Raw genomic sequence first — 22,235 nt, 5'->3', positions numbered from 1 at the left:
TCAATTAGAGGAAACTAAGCTTAAAAGCAGAGACTGAAACTGCACAAGAAGTAGGTAAGCAGAGCGAGAGAGCCACCAAATCAACACCCGTGACTCTATCTGATGGACGTGAGCAATCTTGGGCCAATATTCTCCATTCTCCCTCGGAAACCTTTGTGCAAGCAAGGGACAGCTCTCGATTTCAAACGCGAAAAGAGTAGCCGGCAGCGCTTCATCTGGCAGGCATCGAAGCTCAGGGCACCTCAGCTAGATGCAAGCTTTGCAGAGAGCTGAGACGTTGAAACCCCCTTCGGTCCAAAGTCCTACTTAGAGGATTATAAATGTAGAAAGAAGTAAGACTCGCATGCAGCAGCCCTTCTTCTGGAAACCAATCTATAGTTTTTAAAGCTGATTGTAAAGGGCCTAAGAGAGGTAAGTCTTTGTAACCCCAACTGCATTCGGTTTGAGATGAACAATACGCAAAACAACGCTTGAGATGTTGAGGGAGATAATGGCTGGTCAACCATAGAGCTAACAATTTTTCTTTTAACATCCGGAAGATGTTCAGAATGTTGTTGATGCCTGAATTTGTAAATGCGTACTTGGAAAATAACAACCAACAATCTTACTGCCATTGGATCCAGATTGAAACGGACGCGTTAAGGAACCCACTGGTCGTAATTTTGATTCCAAACACAATCGTGAACTTCTTCCCCAAGAAAGCCTGGCTCAGTTCAACTTGAAGTAGATTGAGGTGTGTACTTGCAGTTTGATACGTGTGCACAAATTTTTACTTTTGTGTTTTTTAATGAGTTAATTCGACATACGAATTGTGAAGTGATAAATAAATAGTGTATTTCTTCTTTTTGAATTTCAGCATGATCTTATTTTAAAAACTTATAATAAAAAATTAAACTCGAGGACAGTAAGACATGAATAAAGGGTCACAACCCGTGGTTTATATGCAACTTATTGCCAGTTAAGTGTCTCTCAATGTCTGTTTTTAATTAAAAGTTTATAACTGGTTATGTTTGCATGTGTATCGCATCATTTTTATGCTTTTTCAACTATACAAACTTGCATCTTCAGGCTTTCTGTTAGCTGCTTCATCCCCAAGGAAAAAAGAAGAGCACAAAAAGCTGCTAGACTGAGAGAATAATTTCATCCATGCAACCCAAATTTCCTGATTATATATGCAGAAGTTTCTTTGGTTTTTACATCCATTATGTGCAAAAAAATTAAAGAAAACTGTATGTATCAAACAAACAAGATAGATTTCAAACCCAAAAACAAACCAAATGAACAAGAACGTATAATTTCAGTTCGATTTCAAAGACGAGCTGAGTCGGGGTCATGAGTTTCGCCTATCCTGTTCGGTTCGCAACACTTCTTTCGCCAAGGATGAGAATGATTGAGCTGTGTCTTGCATATCTGCAGCTCTTCGGTTAATGCCCTGCAACTTTCTCGTATTCTCCTGCAGCTTGCTTTGTGCTATTTTAGCAACGTTTGATTCCTGCAGAATAGTAAAACCCCCACAACATCTAGGTAAATACATTGTTTCATCGCCCAAGGTGAAGAATATCAGTGCTATGTGCATGGTTAGGGTAAAAGTTCGTCGTGCAATTACTGTGGTAAGCAAAATATTCTTTAGTCGAGAGACATGCATGCAAAAGAATGTGTGCTTACACTTGACGAAAATCCATATCGCTTCTTAATTTCGTCAACTTGACCAACCTTCTCATCCTGTTGCTCTTCCTGCTTACCGGAGTTTTTCTCATTTTTCGACTTCATCTGTTTCATCACTTTACCTGTAGATTGGAAGGTTTATCAAGTAAGAAAGCGTAAGAAAATCTGATCGATGAGTTCATGTCATCTAGGTTGGACTGACCTTTAAAGGCCATAAATTTGCTTGTCAACTTCTCCTTGTTCAGAGCTGCCAACATATTCTGCTCTTTCGGTTTTTCTCCAGGAATGTCCATGTCCATGTCGATGTCAATGTCATCTTTAAGGAAAAATTAAAATTCATTAAAGGACTTTTCCCGATATCAATTCGGATTGAAATGCTAAACTTTCTTGAATTTAAGTACAGATAATCATTCACTTAGAATATTGTATGATGTTAGTCATATGCATACCTAGGTCTAGCTGAAGATCATCATCATCCACAACCTGGTGATTTGTATTCTCAGCGTCAACTCGAAAGTTAGCAGTTGAAAAGATAGCTGAAAGTTCTTCGATGCTTTCTCTAGTATCTGCAGTTTCTATCTCAGGTACATTCTTCGGTTTGCTTCCCACGATATCTTTAATGACTGAGCTAAATATACCCTGCCAAGAAAAAAAAGTTTATGAAACCTTTCATTCCAAAACATAGCAGGCAGAATTGGTCTGGTTTCGTTTCCCTATATACCTTTTTCTTCTCCTTTGGAGTGGCACATCCAGCGACAAGCTCTTCTTGTGAAACTATCAAATCTTTCTGGTAAGTCGAGTTGAAAAAGTCTAACAGCCTAGAATATCTCACATTTTAGTAAGAATTATTCACTCAAGTATAAGAAACTTTCAAGGATGTGTATATGATATATACCCGAAGCTTTTGTTGTGGAGCGAAAGAGCAAAGAGAAAGATTTCCTGATCACCGTTCACCTGCGCAAGGATAAAGTAGAGCAAATGAAGAATATTCCTCTGAATCGTCTCTCAAGAAACTGATACGAAAAAGGTTAGATTAGGCTTTTATACCATAACAAGTTCTCCTTCGCACGAAGAACATATCGAACTGTCAGAAAATGAATTTGGTTTCGGAGTGGAGTATGTGAAGCCTCTTATTGAAGTCTCCTTTATGAAGGATAAATCTGGCAAGGACCTAACATTTCACAAGAAGGTTTGTGGGGTCATAATCTACTGTTGAAAAAAGAAGAAGAAAAAATTGAAAAAATTGACTACGAAAATTACTACCTTATTTCAATTTTTCCACTTGTAAAAAGGAGAACAAGGCCTAAATCATTGGAGGTTTGAAATGTTGATGCCCAGCAGCAAGATGATTGGAACTTCTTCTTGTAGATTACCTTCTTAACTCCCTGAGATAAAAGAAAGAAAGCCGAAAATGAAAGAATCAGATATAACTGTTCTACAATTCACAGTGCCTGCATAAACCAAACTACTAGTTACCTGCATGATATGTGTGAAGGAGTATATGTATGCAGCTTTCTCAGAACACAGCAGCAGCAGAAACTGCTTTTGTGTGGTGTCGTCAACTGTACTACTCCCTTTTATCAAATCAAGACCATTCAATATATTCGATCTGTTTACCAGTGTATCATGCGCATCTGTGTAACAATCACAAAAAATTTACTCGTTATGCAACTTTTCAATGCTTCGGGACTTGAAAATCGCATACTTTCACTCTTAAAGTGTGTAGAACTTACCCAAGAGCTGCATGAAAAGTGCTCTAGTGGGTTTCTTTGGATGAACCAAACTGGTGCTCAATGTGTTTCCATTATCACTATCAAGAGCCAAAACGGATGAGTCCTCTGTTGCAACTGCTAAGATGTTCTTGTCAAAACCATGAAAACTGCAGGTTTGGAAATGCAGGGAGACAATGCCGGTGGATATTTCACTTGCAATGTGCTTTTGATATAACAGAGTTGGCCCTTCTATATCAATAACCGAAACCTGTGAGGAAAACAAATTCACATGGATCAGAATTACATACCAGCTCTACGAAACCTGATAATAAGCATATGTTGGGAAGGAGGAGAAGATCGAAAAAGTAGTTGTAGGATAGTAAGCTTACATATCCTTTACTAGACCCGACAGCAAGATGTCCTGTGCTCTGGTTTATGTTCACAGAAATTACAGAACCATTAACCTTAGAAAGTTTCACACTTTGGATGATGTGATCATTTCCTTTCCTTGTACTTCCTACCCAGAAGTATGTGAAATTCATAAGGACAATTGTAATGTACTTCATTTGCAGTAAAAATGTGACATTCATAAGGCTGTTTCTTAATCATACCTTGAAGAGACAGGAAACTGCTCACGTTGGCATATGGTTCTGGTTTGAGTCTAAAGATTCGAACCTGAAAATCACATATATATAAAATATACCCCAAATTTTTTTTCTTTCCTGAAAGTGGTTAAATTGATTGATCATAATTCCTCAAATGAATCGAAGATGGTACTTACTGTTCCACTCTGATCTCCAGAAACAAGAAGCCGGGAGTTCAAATCGAAAAACAACGCTGTAAGTGGTATACCACTTAAAGAAAGATCATCCTCACTCTGCATTTTGTTTAATGGGATTGGCCAGAGGAGAGCAAGTAAGCACAGTAGTCCAAAGATATCGAATACTACATGATTTGCAAGCATAATGTATTAATATGAGCAATAACAGATGGAATGTTGTTACCTGTTGCTTTAATGATATAATTGGTATTAAAAGTGGACATGACAAATCCCAAAAATTTATGGCTCCATCACTGTGTCCAGTTATGTACAAATTTTTAACTTTTGAAAATCCAGTAAAACGGGATGCATTTAACTGACTCCCATCTTTCAGTTTTGTCTCGAAAGAAAGGAGAGATGGAAAGCTTTTCGCCAGCAGAAGGTAGTCCTATGCAACCAAAGAAATCAAATTACCACATTACAAACTTTCCAGACTAATGATAATCTGCTATATAAAAGAATGTTACGGTACATAATCTTAAACGGTCCTATTACCTCATCTGCAGAACTTAGCATGTGGGTATTTTGTGTGATGAATTTTGCTATGGTAATCTTTGAGTCAACAAATGGTATCTTCACCATGATATCCCTTGGTAACGAAGGCGAAGACTTAGATTGGCTTTGTAAAAGATACTTCTCGATGGAACGATCATCATAGGCATAAAGATGTCCTGAGTTACCAAGCAAAAGAAAACAGTCTTGCCTATGTTTGCTTTGCTCACTAAAGCTTGAAATGATCCCCATGTCAACACAAGGCTCCGGCAGTTGAAGCCCTAATTTGATAGTTCGACCTTCGGTATACTCATTCAACAGAATTACCTGCCTCATGAAAACAAAACAAAACAAAAAAAGTCAAATTTTCACCTCACTCAGTTATGCACATGTTACTAATGATTTAAAGTCCAAATACCTGCAACAAGTTTGAAGATGCGAAGTCAGACGTGCCCATAACATATAACCGATTTGCCTTCCCATCGGCATAAGCCCATCTCAGTGATGCTATAGGCACTTTGTCCAACTTATATCCAAGGTTGAGTTTAGATATTGGAGCACTTTGCGTGCTAGACTCTGAAGGAAATTCAGTTCTTGGAATACTCCAGATGCAAATCTCTCCATTATTGTAGCCAACAACAACTTTACTCCCAAAGGGACATGCCCAGCATGCAGAGGTCACCTTTTTCCCTTCCTGATGAAGTGATTGCAATGGATTTCCTCCCACTGTGTATACAGATTTGCTTTCTCGAATGTCCCATAATGATATTATACCATCTCTAAAAATTATCAGAACCCTGCATCGATACACATGACTCAAGAATTAAGTATAACCAAGTGTTTCTATACCACTTAAGAGAGAGAGAGAGAGAGAGAGAGAGAGAGAGAGAGAGAGAGAGAGAGAGAGAGAGAGAGAGAGAGAGAGAGAGAGAGAGCAGCAGCAGCAGCAAGGTTTGGTGAGGCTACCTCTTACTTTCAGCTGTTGGTTGAGGCAGTATATGCATCACAGCAGTATCACCAGCAACTTCAGTTGGATTATTCCCTGATGATATGACTGATCAAGTTAGGACAGGAAAGAAAATGCTTGCATACCCAAATTTTAGAACGAAACAAAGACGATAAAATCTATGTATATGACTTCTGAGCATAAAAAATGGAATATTGAAGGACTTCATCTGACCATGAGAAACTGAGTAAGGTATAGTGTATTTCATTTGGACTATATGTTCTTGCTCAAGCTTCAAAACCGTAACATTACCAGCAGAATCTCCAACATACCTGCAAACACAGTTGTCCAACACATAAACTTACTCAAAACAAATGAACCTGCCTATCTGCTTGATCGATCACAATTGGAAGATGACACACTTACATGTATGGACTATGCTGCATAACAGTGAACGAGGTTATATCTTCTTGAAAACGATGAACATCAGCAAACAGGTTCTTTTCAATGTCCCAAACCTAGGCATAACGTTGCAAAATAACTATTAAATGAGGAAGATAAACAAAGCTAAAAGCTGGGTTTCGATCATTCATTCATCAAACAACGAAAAATATATCAGAGGAAAGCATAGTGCAGAAACTTGCCTCAATGTGGTTTCTGATATTTACATTTATAACGATCCCTTGGTTCTCCATAAACTGGACAATAACATCACCAATAATATCAGACTACAAATACAATGTACGAAAGAAAAAACTGCTAAATATTTCAAGACAAACAAGAGGGTCTCTAAATTGCATTACATTAACATGAAAACCGAAACAAAACAGTTGGAAATCAAAGAAAGCAACACGTAATATGTACAGCACCTGTAAGAACTTGCTTGGAACTGCATTGACAGACTCAAGTAGAGCTTGAGTGTTATCTTTGCCAAACAATTTGATTCTGCCATCCCTGAAAATGTCAGAGAAATTATTGTAGTCAAAACGAAGACTAGTATTTGGACAAAACAGTCTGGCTAATGATATGTCATTGATAATGTGTCGATGATTATTGACAATATCAATGCCACGTCCAATCTGTATTAAAGAACGGACATCTTGCAGAGAGAATTTCTGAAAGCCGATAATACTAATTTTGGTAGAAGAAATGGACTCACTTGGTTGAAGTTGCAAGTAATTTTTGGATGGAGTCATAAGCCAACAAGTTACAGCCTGATGGTATTCCATGATGGAATACTACACGTGGATCGATATCACTGCCCTTAACAATATCAGAATTTCCTCCAGGCTACAAAATAGATAACAAATAAGTAATGTTAACTCTTAAACTGCCTTTAGAAACAAAAAGATAAATCTGATTTTTAATTTAATACTGTCATCAACTGTTCGTTGCCACAAAAGCAACAACATAAACTCTCAAAACCAACAAAAAGGACAAAGCTCTAGTCTATACCAAGTGACTTGTAGCTCAAACGGTTCAGAATCTTCACTAAGGTATTTGTTCGACTTTCTCCCTCCCTAAAAAACTACTTCGAGTCTAAAAAGAGTGTTTTTCCACTAGAAAATCACATCTATTGTATGTCCAAAGGGTCCCTTTATTGCAGTTTACTTGCCTCCTTTTACAAAAAATACATTCAAATTCAAATGCAAGGAAGCAAGTAAACTGCGCTGATGAAATTGACCTAACCCACAAGTACGAGTAGATAAAGAGTTCACCAGATACATTACGTGAGTAATAAAGTTAGTTTGAATATCGACATCTTACTAGTGTCGGACGTTGCTGGAATCTCTAAAACTCTTGATGTTTTGCTTTAGTTGGGCGTTTAGCCCCGTCGTTTTACCCAAAAAAGGTAAATTTGAATAGTATGTCATTGAGTTTCTCCCTCCCTTTGAGCATGATATGGGTCGACAAATCGGACGGTGGAAGCTCGTTGGGCAGTGGATGGAAGAGAAGTGTAATTGGACCAGTTTGCTCGTGGGCTCGTAATGGGCATACACATCCCGGCCCATTTTCTCACTTTGATTTAAATTTGGGCCCACAAAATATCTTTTGTAGATAAATAAACATTTGATCCACCGCCCATCACATGGACGTGTTTTAGATCTTTAGTCCTCACTATATACCAAAATTATTAATCCTTTCTTTTTTTTTATTTGCTATAAGTTGACTATTCTCTCTCTCTCTCTCTCTCTCTCTCTCTCTCTATATATATATATATATATATATATATATATATATATATATATATATATATATATATATATATATATCCATTAAAAAACATGCATAACGACAAATTAATAAAATATGTGGCAAAGAAATTTGATATATTGTTACTATCGATATTATCACACTAAGGGGAAGGGGTAGGCTTAACCTAGTAATAATGTGTTTCAAATTCGTCTTTGACGAAAATTGAATGTAAGACCTCTTGCTTACCGGTAAAGAAGAATATCACTAGACCGTAGTACTAAGTGACTATTGTTACTTGTTAATTACATGAGAAATATCAAAAGATGACACACATTAGAATATAAGATTTATTTGGGTAGCGGTAATTTCTTTATTCTGAGAAGGGAAATGAACTTTTGTCTTATGAATTGAGATAAATACTCTATCACTCAAATTACGACGGTGATTAAGTACGATATGACCTATGTCATTGATCTATTAAGGATAGGATTTTTTTTTATGGTGGGTACGTGGCAGCTATTTACATGAGGGTGGGGATTTTGAACGCCTTTAATAAAAGTTCAAAAGGGAGCCAAATACTTGAGACCTAAGTTAGTGTTGAAACCAACTGAAAAAGGTAAGTTTTCTAATAAGGTCCCATTCCCCTTGTAAGAAAAAGGAGTCAAAAAGAAAATAGGAAGCATATCAAGACAAGTAAACTCAATAGGATATAGGAATACTATCATGATTTTTTTATAAAACAAGTTCAAACGAGACTTACTGATGCTTATAATTTCTCAAGTGTTATTTAGCAAAGAATATTCGATGAGGCTATCGCACTGTAACAAACAGAAATAGTAAAAATTGCGTGTGTGAAAGATTATAGGCAAACAAGCGCTTTGTGCATCCGGACTATACTCGTATTAAAGATTTTCTCATGACCTAAGAGCGCACGAGTAGCTTTCGTCTAATTGAAAGCCAAATTGGATAAGACAAGCCCAAAACGACATTAAAGTTAAAGCTATGGACTATTTTCAATTAATTAAAGTATTATCATATTCTTGTATGAAAAGTATGAAAATGAAAGCATATTGACTTGTTTCTTATCCAACCGGCCACCTCTCCACAAGGCCCCACCTATTAAAAACGTTTTTTTTCGTAAATATTGACTCGTTAAATAGGTATAGCAATGCATTACAGTATACTAATTTTAGTAACGTCTCTCATCCACCAAACCGACACCTATAACTTTATATGTCACACTCCATATGTGAGTTGGTCTTTTTCTATCGGGTAATGTTAGAGAGACTAACTGTTTAGATCAAATTTTGTAAATTATATAATGTGATTGTTAAAGGTTAAATTATTATTTAAATATTAATTAACGTACTTATTTTCTATTGATGACTCAAATTTGATTTAAAAAATTGATCTATATCAAGCGAATGAGACATTAAAACAAATCCAATGACTTAATTGCGAATTAATCAAGAAAATTCTAAAATAAATGTCATCCCATTTGTGCATATATGTAGACATAGAAAACTATCCTCTAAATATCGAAGTGTATTATTTGTTCAAAATTATTTACCTCATTTTTTTACTAACAAACAGTCACACATCAACTGACATTTTTGAAACAATCTAAACTCTCAACTACAACCAAAGTTAAAAAATTATAATTAAAAATCGGGAAGCAACGTGCATCCAACGGCAAAAGATGCATCACAACATATATGATAACAAACAACTTTATTTGCCTGACAAACTATTATCTTAATCAAAATTGTAATCCCATACCCCTTTTCTCCTTTTTGACAAAAACAAGAACAACAAGAGGGAGGATGAGAAGAACAGATCAAAATCATCATGTACTCAAAAGAAACGTGTAGGGCCGCTTGTAACTCAGTTGGTTAAAAACGTTAAGGCCTAAGTTTCAAATTCCGCGTTCAAATCTTCCTCTCTTTCCAGTATCGCATGTATTGAAAAACGAAGCGAGGGAAGAAGATGATCACTTACCTTCTTGGAAGCCTTCTCCACAAGCTTTCTGACAAACATGGATGATGGTCTGTGCTGTCCTCAGAATCTCAGACCAACAAAAATAAATCCAACGGCTGAGAAGCCAAATTGCTCTATCTGCTTTGAAATAACCGACGACGAGAGAGGCCGAGGAGGAAGAAGAAGAAGAGAGAGAGAGAGAGAGAGAGTGGAAAGCGTGAGAAATGAGCCGTTAATTGCCGTTTTTCCAATTGACGTTGGAAGAGCAATGGGACAGGATTATAAGCGGTTTTTTTAAGGACAAAATACAATAAATGCTGGTGTGGACACGTGGGCGTTGATTAGGAGATCTGATACATTAGGTGAAAAAAATTGTTGACGCTTTGACTTGGCTTTCACTCACTCACTCTCTTTCAAGATTTGTACCAAATGACAGAATTGACCTTCCTGGGACAGCTTCAACAAAGGACACGTGGACACGTGACATCTCATGATTCAACGCGGGACCCACCACACATGATCCTTGCCAATCGATGTTGCCATGCTACGCGGCCCAATCTGAAACTGCTTACTTCACGGTTTTGGCTACTCTGGAATTTCTACTTTGTAGATGAATGTTATGTATCGGATGAACTAAGCGTTGAACGTGCAATTGAGAATTCAACCATTAGACTTTGGATTAAACAAAAGTTCTCCTTTTTGTTTGTTTTTTTTATATGTATGTAGATAAGCAGTAGTAAGCATCAGAATGATAAATAACTTTAATTTCAAGAGTTTATAGCATCAGTAATCACTGTAATCTCTAAGCTTTCATAAGCAACACTTGATTATTCTGAAGATGGTTTTGAGCCAGAGTATAATACTGAACCTCTTCATGGATGAATTAACATCATTCATTTGACTGTTCTCTTGTTTCAACCAAAATATTTAAAATTGAATGAGTTGCTAAATATTCATTAATACTCATTTTGAGTTTTTATTTTTTTAAATGGGTATAAAAATAAATTTACATTGAGTTTGTGCGAGTAGTTTAGATAGTGACTTTGAGTTTAAAAAGATATCGATAATTTAGTTAAAAATAATATGAATGTGGAGAGTAAAATTGGTATCAGGCACGGTCCAGGCCTAGTACGGGTAGGGTGACCGTCCAGGGCCCAAAAAAATTGGGGGCACCAAAATTATTAGAGTTATATATTTATATATGTTTTTATAAGATTATAAAAATTTGACTTAGTGACAAAGAAATTTAACTAGAACTGGTGGTTTTATTGTTTAAAATGAATGAAGAGATCTTAAGTTCAAAACATCATGTGTGCTTATTTACATTTCAATTTTTACAAATTTCTTTTCATAACAGTATAAATTTATAAATTTGGCTAAATGATCAAGAAGTTTAATTAGAAGCAATGATTTTTGTTTTAAAATTAACGAGAGGTTCTAAGTTCGAAATACTATATGCATGCTTATTTTTTTCAATTTTTACAAATTTTTTACTACCTAGTAGCTATGTGGGTTGCTATTTTTAAATATCTGTTCCAATTCAAGTCTAATTTTCAGCAAAAAATAATGCGTAGACTAAATTTGCAAATAATATTACGTGTCATCAAAAGGTTTAATTTAGTGTTCATTCATTACTTATACATATCCTTAAAGACTCAAAAACATTAATATTTTTTTAGTCTTATATTGACGAATTTAGTAAATAAGAAAAAACAACTCACAATTTATACAAAAACACTTTAAAAGTTCAAATGGAAAACAAAACTCATATTTTATCTACTTGAAAGCGCGAAGTTTTTTAGTTTCCTTCTCTTGATACAAAATAAATTAATTATTCCATATTTCTAAATTATTGAGTTTGAAATGTTTTTCTAAATATAATTTTATTGATGTTTTACATGTGAATTTTTTTTTTTTTTTATATATGAAATGAGGGCACATTTTTTTACGTTGCCCCGAGCCTCAAAAATCTCTGGACCAGCCCTGATTGGTATAAAAAGAGGTTATATGATTTCAAATAAAGTTTTCCTTCATGTAAATTGCTTCTGTGTATTGAAATTGAAATCTACAAGTTCAAAGGCCAAGTAAACAGCCAGAGCATATAAAAATATGAAAGACAACTGTGGTTTTTCGGCAACGAAATGGAACAACATATTTCTACAACATAGAAAAACACGACCACGAACTACTCCTCTGCCTTGTTCTTGCTGTCCACTGCTTCCTTGAGTTTTCGTCCCAACGCATAGGCCAAAGTAGGAGGAACTGCATTTCCAATCTGCCTGTGCTTGTGAAGAATGTTGCCCGAAAACTGGTAACTATCCCTGAATCCTTGAGACCGAGCGCATTCCCGAACTGTCAGAATTCTGTCCTGGTCAGGGTGGAAGCACATTCCCACCTTTCCCATTGGCTGGGGATCTGTGATGGAGGTTGGGAAGTTGCCTTCCCAGTCAAGCCTTCCGAACAGGCCCTTCCACTGATTGTGGCGCTTGGCCGTGTTGGGCAGGCACCACGGGATTAAGTCAACAATCTGTCCAGTAGAGAGCTTCACCTTTTCGTCTGGAAGGCATTGCCAATCAGCACCTGGCCGCTTTGGAATCCTCTGGCAGCGAATGAGATTCAGCTCATTCATTTCTTTCGAAATGTGATCAGTCAGAACAGCCATCTCCCCTCGCATTTTCTTCTGGAACCATGAGATGGGGTCACTTTCGTACTCCAGATTGACCTTGGATGCTCCATTTCCTACAGCTGGGAGATCTCCAATTGTATCTCTGACAGTTATGGAACGGAAAGGGGCTCCGCCTGCAGTACTTCCAACAGCAGCATAATATGAGTTCCCTGACAAATTGATCTTCAACTCTGGTACACCAAAGACATGCATTGGCTCTGGCCACTCTGGGAGAATCTCATCGGGCGCAGCTGCCCATATGAATGCTCGCTTCCGTGACTGGGAAACTCCATAAGCTCCAGCTTCCAGAATACCAAACCTCACCTGGTAACCCATCTCAAGAAGTGAAGCCAGAGTCAGACGGAATGTCTGTCCTTTGTTGAAAGACACAAAGTTCCTCACATTCTCCAGGAGGAAATATTTTGGCCGGAAGTAGTCAGCAAAGGACAAGAATGCCAAAATCATTTCACACTGAACTTTACTCCAAGTGCTTTGGTTGAACCTATTCATTCCAGAGAAACCCTGGCATGGAGGTCCTCCGTTGATGAAATCCACTTGCCATGGCAGTGGCAGATCATTCTTAACCTTCTCATCAAGTGCTTTAGCCAATTCAGCAGCTTCAGAAGTTGAGATGCAATCATCTATATCCCCACATTTCTCCATTACAGCCCTTAAGATCACATTGCAGTTATTGATAAACACCAGTGACTCGGGATGGTTCAGTTTGAAAGCATCACCAGCAGGCTCTTCATACTCAATTGCCCACTTGGTTAATGAAATGCCAGCCTGACGCAGCCCTTCAGACAAGCCACCACATCCGGCAAATATATCTAATGTGGCTAGACGTTTCTGCTCAGCATCAGCTCTCTGTTTCTCAACTTCTGAAACATGTTCTCCTTCTTTGATTTTCCCCTTCCTCTTCCTCGATTCCGCATCACCTCCTCCTGTTGAGTACCTCAGTTTGGTGGTCGCCGGCAACTGCTTGATAGACCCATTAGAAGGATCATACAGATACTCACAGAAGAAGATATGCTCGAAAGTGACAGAAGCATTGCATACTGGAAGATCGCTCTTCTTTCTAACTTCACATTTTCCTTCTATATCATCAACAGTCACAAGGTGTGTTTCTTCACTGTAGTAGACCTCTCTAATATCAGAACAGTATGCCTTCTCAACCGAAATGTCCTCAGGTCTGAAAAATCTTCTCACTTTAACCTGGGTAGATTCTGGTCCAGGTCGTTTAGATTCCTTCGTACCAATTATCTCCAGCACTTGACACACAACATAAGCTCTCAGTCCCAAATTCCTACCAGCCTTGAAAGTTTCAGTTTCCATCCTTTCAGTAGAAAACAAATGGGGTCTTAAATAGACATAATCATGAACTGAGTACTCGGCTCCCCTGTATACAAAACCAGTCTTTGATGAATTCACTTTAAAAATCTCCTTGGCCTCCTCAGCTTCGTTCACTTTGCAAGAGTTGCAAGCACCAGAACCCAGACCCATGGTATCACGGGAAAGGCTAAAGAATGCACCTTCTCCGGGGCAATACAAGCTTTTACAGTAATATTCAGTTGGCAATCCCTTCTTCTTCCTATCTTCTGTCCTTTCTCTGTCTTTTCGGCTAGCTTCCTCATTCTCCTTCCTGTACTGATGCCCCCACGGCAATAATTTGATATCCACAACTGCTGTCTCTTTAACAACCTTTAATGCCAAGTTCGTGCACTCATTTGTCAAAAATACCTCCCTCTCGTTGGCAGTGTTGCCAAGAACAGTCTGAGATCCTCGTTCCATCAATCTCCCATGAAACATTTTGCTTCCATTTCTTGTTTCATACATATACTCCACATAATAAATGGCAGGAAGTTCATCTGATCCATCAAGTTCTACCAAGACTGCACCACCAACAGAAATTTCATCTCCATGAAGACTGGCATGCATATAAAGAGCTTCGCCAGAACATGTTGTGCCTACGGGCTCCTCATCCCACAGAATCTCCTTCTTGTTGGAGCATGATTTAGTTTGTCTTGAAATTGAACTAGGCTTCTGGGCTTGTTCCGCTGCTGCTGCATTATCGTTCTCTTCATCATCATCCTCTTCTATGTCCTCCTTATCCTCCTCTTCTTCAACTTCCTCCTCTTTCTTTTCACCATTAGCTTCCTCCTCATTCGGATCTTCTGGAGAGTACTTTAAATAGTACTCCCCCCAGATTCTGTTGATCAGCCTTGTTGTTGTAGCCCGCATTGCCTTCTTCTTGGAAACCACAGGTCCCATGGATGCCCTCGGGTTCAAGTTTGATCCACTCTTCTGCACAACCTTCTTCTTCTTTACCAACCACTTAGTATGGTGTCTCTCCTCCATTTTCTTTGTAAGTCCAACCACAAATGGACACTTTTTAATCTGCGCATCAGGAAATTCTGAAAACAGTTGCAGTATTATCTGTCCATGGACAACCACATATCTCTCAACAAATGCTGGATCAGAAGAAATGTACGCAGAGTGGTCCTTTGGAAACCCTGATAATCTCTTAATGACCTCTGCAAAAGAAAGCCGTGCTACTCGACTTTGCTCTTTGAGCAAAGTGATTATGCTTCTACCAATCTTTGCTGTTTTTAGAATTGGTTCATACCACAGAGCATACTGCTTAGATGGCTGTCCAAGTCTATACCAGGCCAAATCTGTTCGGATTGATATTGAGATCATTGATGCTCCCAATTCAATCATCCACTCCTTTATTGCACTCAAGTAAATCGGCATTCCATCAGCATCCTTTGCTCCTGGACCACTTGAAGAACCATCAGAATCAAGAAAAAAGCCGCTTCCATCATCTCCAGTCATAACCCCCGACCCGAAAATGGTAACATCAATGTCTGCACAAGGTTTCATTGGAAGAAGTTCCAACGAAATCAATCTTGAATCTGAATTGTATAGACACCAATTATGAAGCATGCTTCGAGGAAGGTCATCAACATTTAAGATATCATAGTCATTGTCAAAAACTATGAACTCGTCAGTTTCTTCAATGGAATTCTTGTAATAAGCAGGTAGAGGATAATCATTGGCAATCTCATCTTCATTAATTTTGATGTAGTATTTGCTCGACCCAGGGGCAGAGCCCTGACGTTTTTTCTGTTTCATTGACTTCCAGTACTCTTCTTCTTGCAAAAGTCTTGCCAACTTTACATCCTCATTTTCCTCAGCTTCAACTATGGATGAACCAGCTGAAATCAGTCCATCCTCTCCACCTATAACTTCCAAACCAATCTTTAGAGTTCCACTTGAAGTTGCCGGTTTTGATTGCACAAAACTTCCACACTTTCTGCTCTCATCTCTAAGGGCAGCAAGAACAGGCAGCTCTGTAAACGGCAGATCATTCTTCTTTGATGTTTCCTCCAAACCTACCAGTTGATCATAGATAAACTCGCCTTGAGATATAACAAATTCTTTGATAGCTGCAGTACCAGAAAAGAATTTGGTTCCACTCATTGATCGAGCAATGGCAGCAAGTAATTCATCAAGAGTAGTGTCAGATTTGGATTTTGACAGCTTTTTGTAAACCTCTATGCAAGCACGCGCTTTCTCAAAGAATTGATCATGGTATTTCCTATAGGAGCTGGCAGGTTTACGACAATCATAATCAGCAACATCAGTTGAGAGCCATATCACAGGAGAGCCCTCTTCATAACCAGAGATGTTCCAAGATTCTATTCGCCCAAAACCTTCACATCTAACACCTCTTTCCTTGTCCTTGTCAGAACTTTTATTGAGAGGCAATATAGTACCAGATATAAACATGTCAGCAACTTCCAACATCTCAACGGGCTGGGGTAACCCACTTTCATCATGCACAATAAAATCAGTCAGCCGTCTGTTTGGGCGTGCCGCATCTTGGTCCTTGCCAGAAGTCAGGAGTATAGCATCAGTTTCTTGATCAACTACTCTATCCTTCTTGCTTTCAATAAGATTAGACTTTTCAGAAATGTGAACAGACTTCTCCTTAAAGTCTGTACATGCAGCAGCCCGCTTGGGCATTTTCCGAGACCTGGAAGGCTCTTCAGTGGTCTGAGGCAAATTTCGCTTCTTAGTTTTGGAGCCGGTAGGTGCTGCCTTTTGGGAAGCTGGATTGCCCTTCTTCTTCTTCTTCGTCATTCCTATCACAAAAGTAAAATTAGAGAAATTAGGCAAAAGAATGACAAGCTAACTGAAAAGTGAAATCAAGACCCAGGCCAAGATTTGCCAGAACCTAGACATATATATATGCCCAAGACAATGAAGGAGGAGGATCCATGTACTAATCCTCTAAATTGATTAGGAAACTGGATCAAATCCAAAGCAGAAACAGAAATTTAAGCAGACAAAATCATGAGAAAGCACGTAGCCTTTGGCTGAAACCATCATAATAAACTCATAATACCGTAAAAGGTTAGTGAAAAATTGAAAATTCATAATCATAAATCATATTTACAGATTCATGATATAATATGATGACAGTAAACTAAAAAACCCATAAATGTAAACCATTGTTCATAATTCTTTAACACGATGACATGGCATCGAAAACGTGAAAAACCATAAGCATAAATCCATGACCACAAATTCACTATACAATAAAATGGCAGTCAAAACCTTAAAACCATAATCTAAATTCATAATACAATAAAGGGGGCAGTCCAAAACATTTTTAAGAAAAATTACCATAGACAAAATTCCAACCTTACAATTCATAATTTAACAAGAGGCAGCCTAAATCTAAAAACCCCATAAGTATAACCCATAATCATAAACTCCCAATCCAATAAAAGGGGTGGTAAAAACCTTTTAAAAAAAAAATCCAAAAATCCAACATCTTTGAACCCTTGCACCCAAGGTCTCGAGTTCAATTTCCCCCTTCTACAATATCGCTTGTTAAAAAATAAATCCATTGTTGGACCAAAAATCCAACAACAGAAATTCATAATTTAATAACAGTTCAAATCTAAGGGATCATTGAAAACCTTTTTTATATGGCTGAAAGCACTTTTAATGAAAATGTTTTGAAATCAATCCTTGATAAAAATCCAAGTGGATTCTAGAAAAACACATAAAGTGATTCCTTCAATAAACACATATTTGATGCTTCTTCCAAAAATAACTTTAAATGCTTTTAGAACTCAATATCACTTTCACTAAAACTGCTTTCAATCATTTTCAAAGCAATTCCAAACGAACCTTAAAACCCCCAAATTAATAAATTCACAACACGAAAAATAGCAGTCAAAATTTTGAAACCAAAAGAAACCGTATGGGGTTAATGATATAACATCACAAATGCATAATTTAACAAAAAGGGCAGTCTAAATCAAAAACCCCATAATTACAACCCATTATCATAAATTCACAGCACAACAAAATTGCAGTCAAAATTTTAACCCAAAATCAATAAACCATTAGACTCATATAATCTAAAAGCATCGAAAGAACAAGAATTACAGGGGTAAATTAGGGATTAAAATACCTGAGGAAGCAGAAGCCGGTGGCTTAGCCCCATTGGCACCTTTGGTCTCCAAGACCGCCGCTGCTTCCGCTGCCTCAGCTGCCGCGGTGGAACCCATTTCCCCCCTAATCGCCAGCGAAACCCTAGAATTCGGAGAACGCGGACAGAACAGAGGAGAGAGAGAGTAGGACTGAATGACTGATGCTCTCTCTCTCTCTCTCTCTCTCTCTCTCTCTCTCTCTCTACCTGGGTGTATTTATTGCCGTTTGAACCGAGTACGGATGAACACGTATAGGCGGGAAGATGGAACTTTTGGCCCAAGTGTCGCTCTTTTATGGAAAACAAGGAGGGAAAATCCCTATATTTTTTCAATTTTTATTTTTGTTCAAATCAAGAGATTCATAGTGCTTAGGTGCAATGATTTTTAGTAACCTATTGGATTTTTTGTGTGTGTAGATTTTGATGAAGAAATGATGGATCGAATTTTAATAATTTAGAGTTATTTTTAGGACGTGAATATGGCGGGCTAGATTTTAGTTTGATTATTGTAAAAATTAAGCAGTTGTTGTAAAGTTAAACATGTGCAATTGAACTGGAGAAAATGAAATTCAATTAATATGGAAAGTAAGAATATGAGTTTTCGGGAATATGGATATGGCGGACTGAACTTTAATCTGGTTACGTAAAAGTTTAATGGATATTGTAAAGTTAAACCTCTGCAACTAATCTGGAGAAAATGAAATCCGACCAATATGGTAGGGAGGAAGATGAGTTTTAGACGATCGGTCAGGCACGAGAATCCATGCAAAAACTCTGAAGGTTAAGAGCTGATATCCAGCTTTCGTAAGATTTGTTAATGAATCTAAAAAGTGGAAAAATTAGCTTTAACTGGTCGTCAATGTACATAGAGGCAATGCAGAAAATATTGAAGAATCCGTTTTGTGATTTCAAAATTTATGGGATAACGCTATTTTTATGAAAGTCCAATATTATACTTTTTTTTAATGCAAATTACTTGTTTAGGCATCACGGTAAGTATGAGGGATACAAACAAAGATGAGTCTCGAGTTTGGAGATGGAAAAGAAAGCCAACTAGTAGAACGTTGACATGTCAAAGAGGAATCAATATTTTTTTTCTCATTAAGTTGGAACTCGAGATTCATGGCAGTCGCAACACAAATTATCTAATAGCTAACTAGTCGTTATTACTATAAGAAAATTGTCGCAACTGTCAATAAGTAAATTTGCATGTTAATAGACTAGTTTAAAATGATAAATTTTCAAAATTTTCTAGCTACCAATATTCATCATTGACAACTCAAAAAAAAGTATGCAATATATATTTCTATGAAAGGAGAGTTTACCCTTTTTAGAGAAATTTTTATTTTCTATAAAAGGATGATTTTTTTTTTCTTTTTTTCAATCTAAGCATATCCTAAAGCCATTGAACCTAATAATTCAAAACTTGTTGAGCATATCCAACAACTTTGCATATCCGCTGAATAAGATTTCCACACCTAACACAATCATCAAGTTTTGTAGTAACACACACGGTTGCTCGGGCCCAGAAGCCGGACACCAATTGGGCCCATGTCAGCATACTTGAGATAGTTTGCGGTCTTGTATGCCAATGCAAAGCCCAAACATGATATGGGCTAACCAGAAGCCCAATTACCACCAGAAGGTCATGTGTTTATAAACGAGATAATATATGGTACGATAGATTTTTTAATATACTTGAAACAAAAGGCAGTACATCACGTATCGTAATATAGAAGCGGGACATATCCACTTATACTATACATGTAGTGTGCCGCCTTGTGGTATTGTGTTATGGATACACAGAAAAATTTATCATTTGACAGAGAACTTCGGTGTCAAGGTCCCCATCTAGCCAAGAACACACAATGAGTACTCTGATGCATTCGTGGTACCACAAGAGACTCGTGTGGAATTTAAATGCAGGAAATTTCTCAATGTGTTTCTTAAGCAAACATCCGACGTGACATTGAAATTCTCGCCCGGTAATCTCTCCATAATGTCGGAGAGCTGCCCCAAATAATGAAAGGTGGTTCGACTTTAACACCACCAAACAAGGTGTCAAAGTTGATTTGAGAATGCCAGGTGGGTTGTGTTGAAAATTTGGCAAAACCTTTGGCCCCCCAACTTGGTATTTTGGGCGACCCTTTTAGTCGCCAAAAAGCTCTATAATTGAGCCACGCTTTCATCTCATTTTGTCATGTGGAGGCTTAAGCTTTGAGGCACATGACAATGCGCAGTCAACATCATTGCATGGAACGAAAGAGGGTGCCTTATGCTTTGTGGCTCAATATATATATATATATATATATAGACACACACACACACATATGCCCCACTTGAACGGCTAAACCCATCATCTCATCTCATGAGTTGGAGCTTCTAACATGTTAGCTTAGCTTTCCTATCATTTTTTGCTTTTTTTATTTTTTTTATTTTTTTTTATTTTTATGGCTAAAAAGGAAAATGATATCTTGTTTGATATAATAATATTGGTCAAGTGAAGCAAATAAATTAAACTAAAAAATACTAGTCCAAAACATTGCATATTGAATGTTTCTTTGGGTCATGTAGAGTATATACATATAGGACATAGAGTTGTCAAGTATTGGACAAGGAGTAGAATTGCCAATGGTTTGCCTTTAACTTATGCTCTTGGTGTGTATGTCTTATGATTTATTAATAAGGAAAATTCTGTCATACGATTACAAATGACGTATGAAGACTTTCATAATCTTGAGCCATTAAATAAGCATAACATACTATTTTGGCTTTTTGGTCAAAATAGTCATTGAAATTGACATAACTTCTCACTTTGGTCCTTGAAATTTAAAGTCAATAGAAATGCTCCATAAGATTGTCCACTGTCAAATATTTTGGTTATTCCGTGAAAAGCCTCCTCAAATTGAAGAAACCAACAATTCAAGTGTAAATGTTGATTTGACAAAAATACCCTCAGTTCAACGTGATTATGAATAGTGATTGCTATTGGATCACAATTCGACCAAGGGTATTCAGACGACCAAGTGGAATTGCTCTTAATAGTAGTGAACTAGAATAATAAGAAATTGGCTGGGCTTAAAACTGGGGCTTTCATCTTGCAGAGCAATTAATCGGCGGGAGTCTAGGCAACGCTCGCTGCTCGCTGCCAAACAAATCAGATGCGCAATCTCGAGCGTGACGGTTGGAAAAGGCCAGCCAGATGCACGCAGCACAAGAATAAAAAACAAATATAAAAATGCATAACACATTCCTTTTCTTATTTTTTTTCTTCTGATATGATGGTATTAAAGGCCGTTTAATCTGGCGCCAAATGGAGGTATCGTGCGCCTCAAAAGCAATTGTCTCTGAGCTGTTCGTTACGTGAGACAACGACAGTTTTCTGGTTTTTTTTCTTTCTTATTTTTCTAATTTCCATCGTATCTTTTCGGATTAACTATATTTCACACTTTAAATTTGTGGTAATATTCATGATGGATCAAGACGTTTTAATTTCTCTTATTTCAACATAAAATTTTGAAATGTATCAAATTTATGCCTTTCGTTTGATTCATTATTTAATTTTTTATTTAAATTGATGATATGATAAACATAAGAAATATATATATGAGCTAGTTAACGTAAAAGTCACATTTTTATTATCTCTACTAATTAATAAAACACTCATTGTTGATTAAAATCTTATGAAATTACCAATTTAACCTTCTAATTAAAACATAACATGAATAAGAAATGTGGGGCATAAATGTAATTTCACACAACCAAATTTTTTTTTTTTTTTTTCAAAGCCTCACCTGCATGTAATCCTAACATATCTCTAATTTAAAAAAAAAATTCTCTCTCCCACGTTCTCTATCACTCATTTCCTCTCTCCTTCTATTTCAAAAATAAAAATAAAAAATTTTCTCACACACTTTGTGTATGCCCGTATGCTAGTATTAACAAAAATTAAAAAAATCATCAATTTAATAAAAGATTAGATATCCAAACAAACAAAAATTGTACAAAATTTAATTTTCGGGTGCAATGTGAAAAGTATAAAATGTATTTAATTCTTTCTTTTACTGTTTTGGGTGATTTGAAGGGGAATTGTAACAAAAAATATGGAATATCTAATAAATGACAAAGGAGTAGGAAAATGACTGGCTAAGGCTAGCAAGAAGACGAGAGAATATTTCTAATTTTCTAATTTGTAATTTTGAAGAGATTTGGTAAATATTAATAAATAGGTGGTGCCACTTAATAGTTGTCAC

At 37.0% G+C, this 22,235-nt stretch overlaps 2 protein-coding genes across 2 annotated transcripts; both read right to left on the bottom strand.

Annotated features, from left to right (window-relative positions):
- Positions 1 to 1,148: 1,148 nt before the first annotated feature.
- LOC137745345 (uncharacterized) lies at positions 1,149 to 10,050 on the bottom strand. Its single transcript, XM_068485290.1, has 23 exons — positions 9,830 to 10,050; positions 6,795 to 6,925; positions 6,505 to 6,589; positions 6,280 to 6,333; positions 6,062 to 6,153; positions 5,870 to 5,967; positions 5,656 to 5,731; positions 5,108 to 5,486; positions 4,693 to 5,016; positions 4,382 to 4,585; positions 4,159 to 4,254; positions 3,989 to 4,052; positions 3,767 to 3,894; positions 3,399 to 3,645; positions 3,142 to 3,299; positions 2,929 to 3,050; positions 2,713 to 2,836; positions 2,561 to 2,619; positions 2,387 to 2,483; positions 2,115 to 2,304; positions 1,868 to 1,981; positions 1,666 to 1,787; positions 1,149 to 1,492 (listed from the first exon to the last, which is right to left on the bottom strand). The coding sequence occupies exons 1-23, from the start codon at positions 9,866 to 9,868 to the stop codon at positions 1,331 to 1,333; spliced, it is 3,165 nt and encodes a 1,054-aa protein (XP_068341391.1). The 5' UTR covers positions 9,869 to 10,050; the 3' UTR covers positions 1,149 to 1,330.
- Positions 10,051 to 11,854: 1,804 nt separating this feature from the next.
- LOC137746595 (DNA (cytosine-5)-methyltransferase 1-like) lies at positions 11,855 to 18,177 on the bottom strand. The gene is made up of 2 exons (XM_068486611.1): positions 17,965 to 18,177; positions 11,855 to 16,621 (listed from the first exon to the last, which is right to left on the bottom strand). The coding sequence occupies exons 1-2, from the start codon at positions 18,059 to 18,061 to the stop codon at positions 11,994 to 11,996; spliced, it is 4,725 nt and encodes a 1,574-aa protein (XP_068342712.1). The 5' UTR covers positions 18,062 to 18,177; the 3' UTR covers positions 11,855 to 11,993.
- Between the last annotated feature and the right edge of the window lie 4,058 nt (positions 18,178 to 22,235).

Source organism: Pyrus communis, chromosome 1 (genome assembly GCF_963583255.1).
Source record: "Pyrus communis chromosome 1, drPyrComm1.1, whole genome shotgun sequence".
In the NCBI taxonomy this organism is placed as follows: domain Eukaryota; kingdom Viridiplantae; phylum Streptophyta; class Magnoliopsida; order Rosales; family Rosaceae; genus Pyrus; species Pyrus communis.
This window is presented reverse-complemented; position numbering and strand designations above follow the sequence as displayed.

Bases quoted from the DNA above. Each gene is read 5' to 3' on its own strand.
- LOC137745345 (XM_068485290.1), bottom strand. From the start codon at position 9,868: ATGTTTGTCAGAAAGCTTGTGGAGAAGGCTTCCAAGAAG. The intron at 6,154-6,279 runs GCAAGTTTCTGC...CGTTATGCCTAG, and splicing joins ATATCAGAAACCACATTGAG to GTTTGGGACATTGAAAAGAA. The intron at 2,484-2,560 runs GTATATATCATA...GAGATATTCTAG, and splicing joins CTCCACAACAAAAGCTTCGG to GCTGTTAGACTTTTTCAACT.
- LOC137746595 (XM_068486611.1), bottom strand. From the start codon at position 18,061: ATGGGTTCCACCGCGGCAGCTGAGGCAGCGGAAGCAGCGGCGGTCTTG. The intron at 16,622-17,964 runs GTATTTTAATCC...CTTTTGTGATAG, and splicing joins ACCGGCTTCTGCTTCCTCAG to GAATGACGAAGAAGAAGAAG.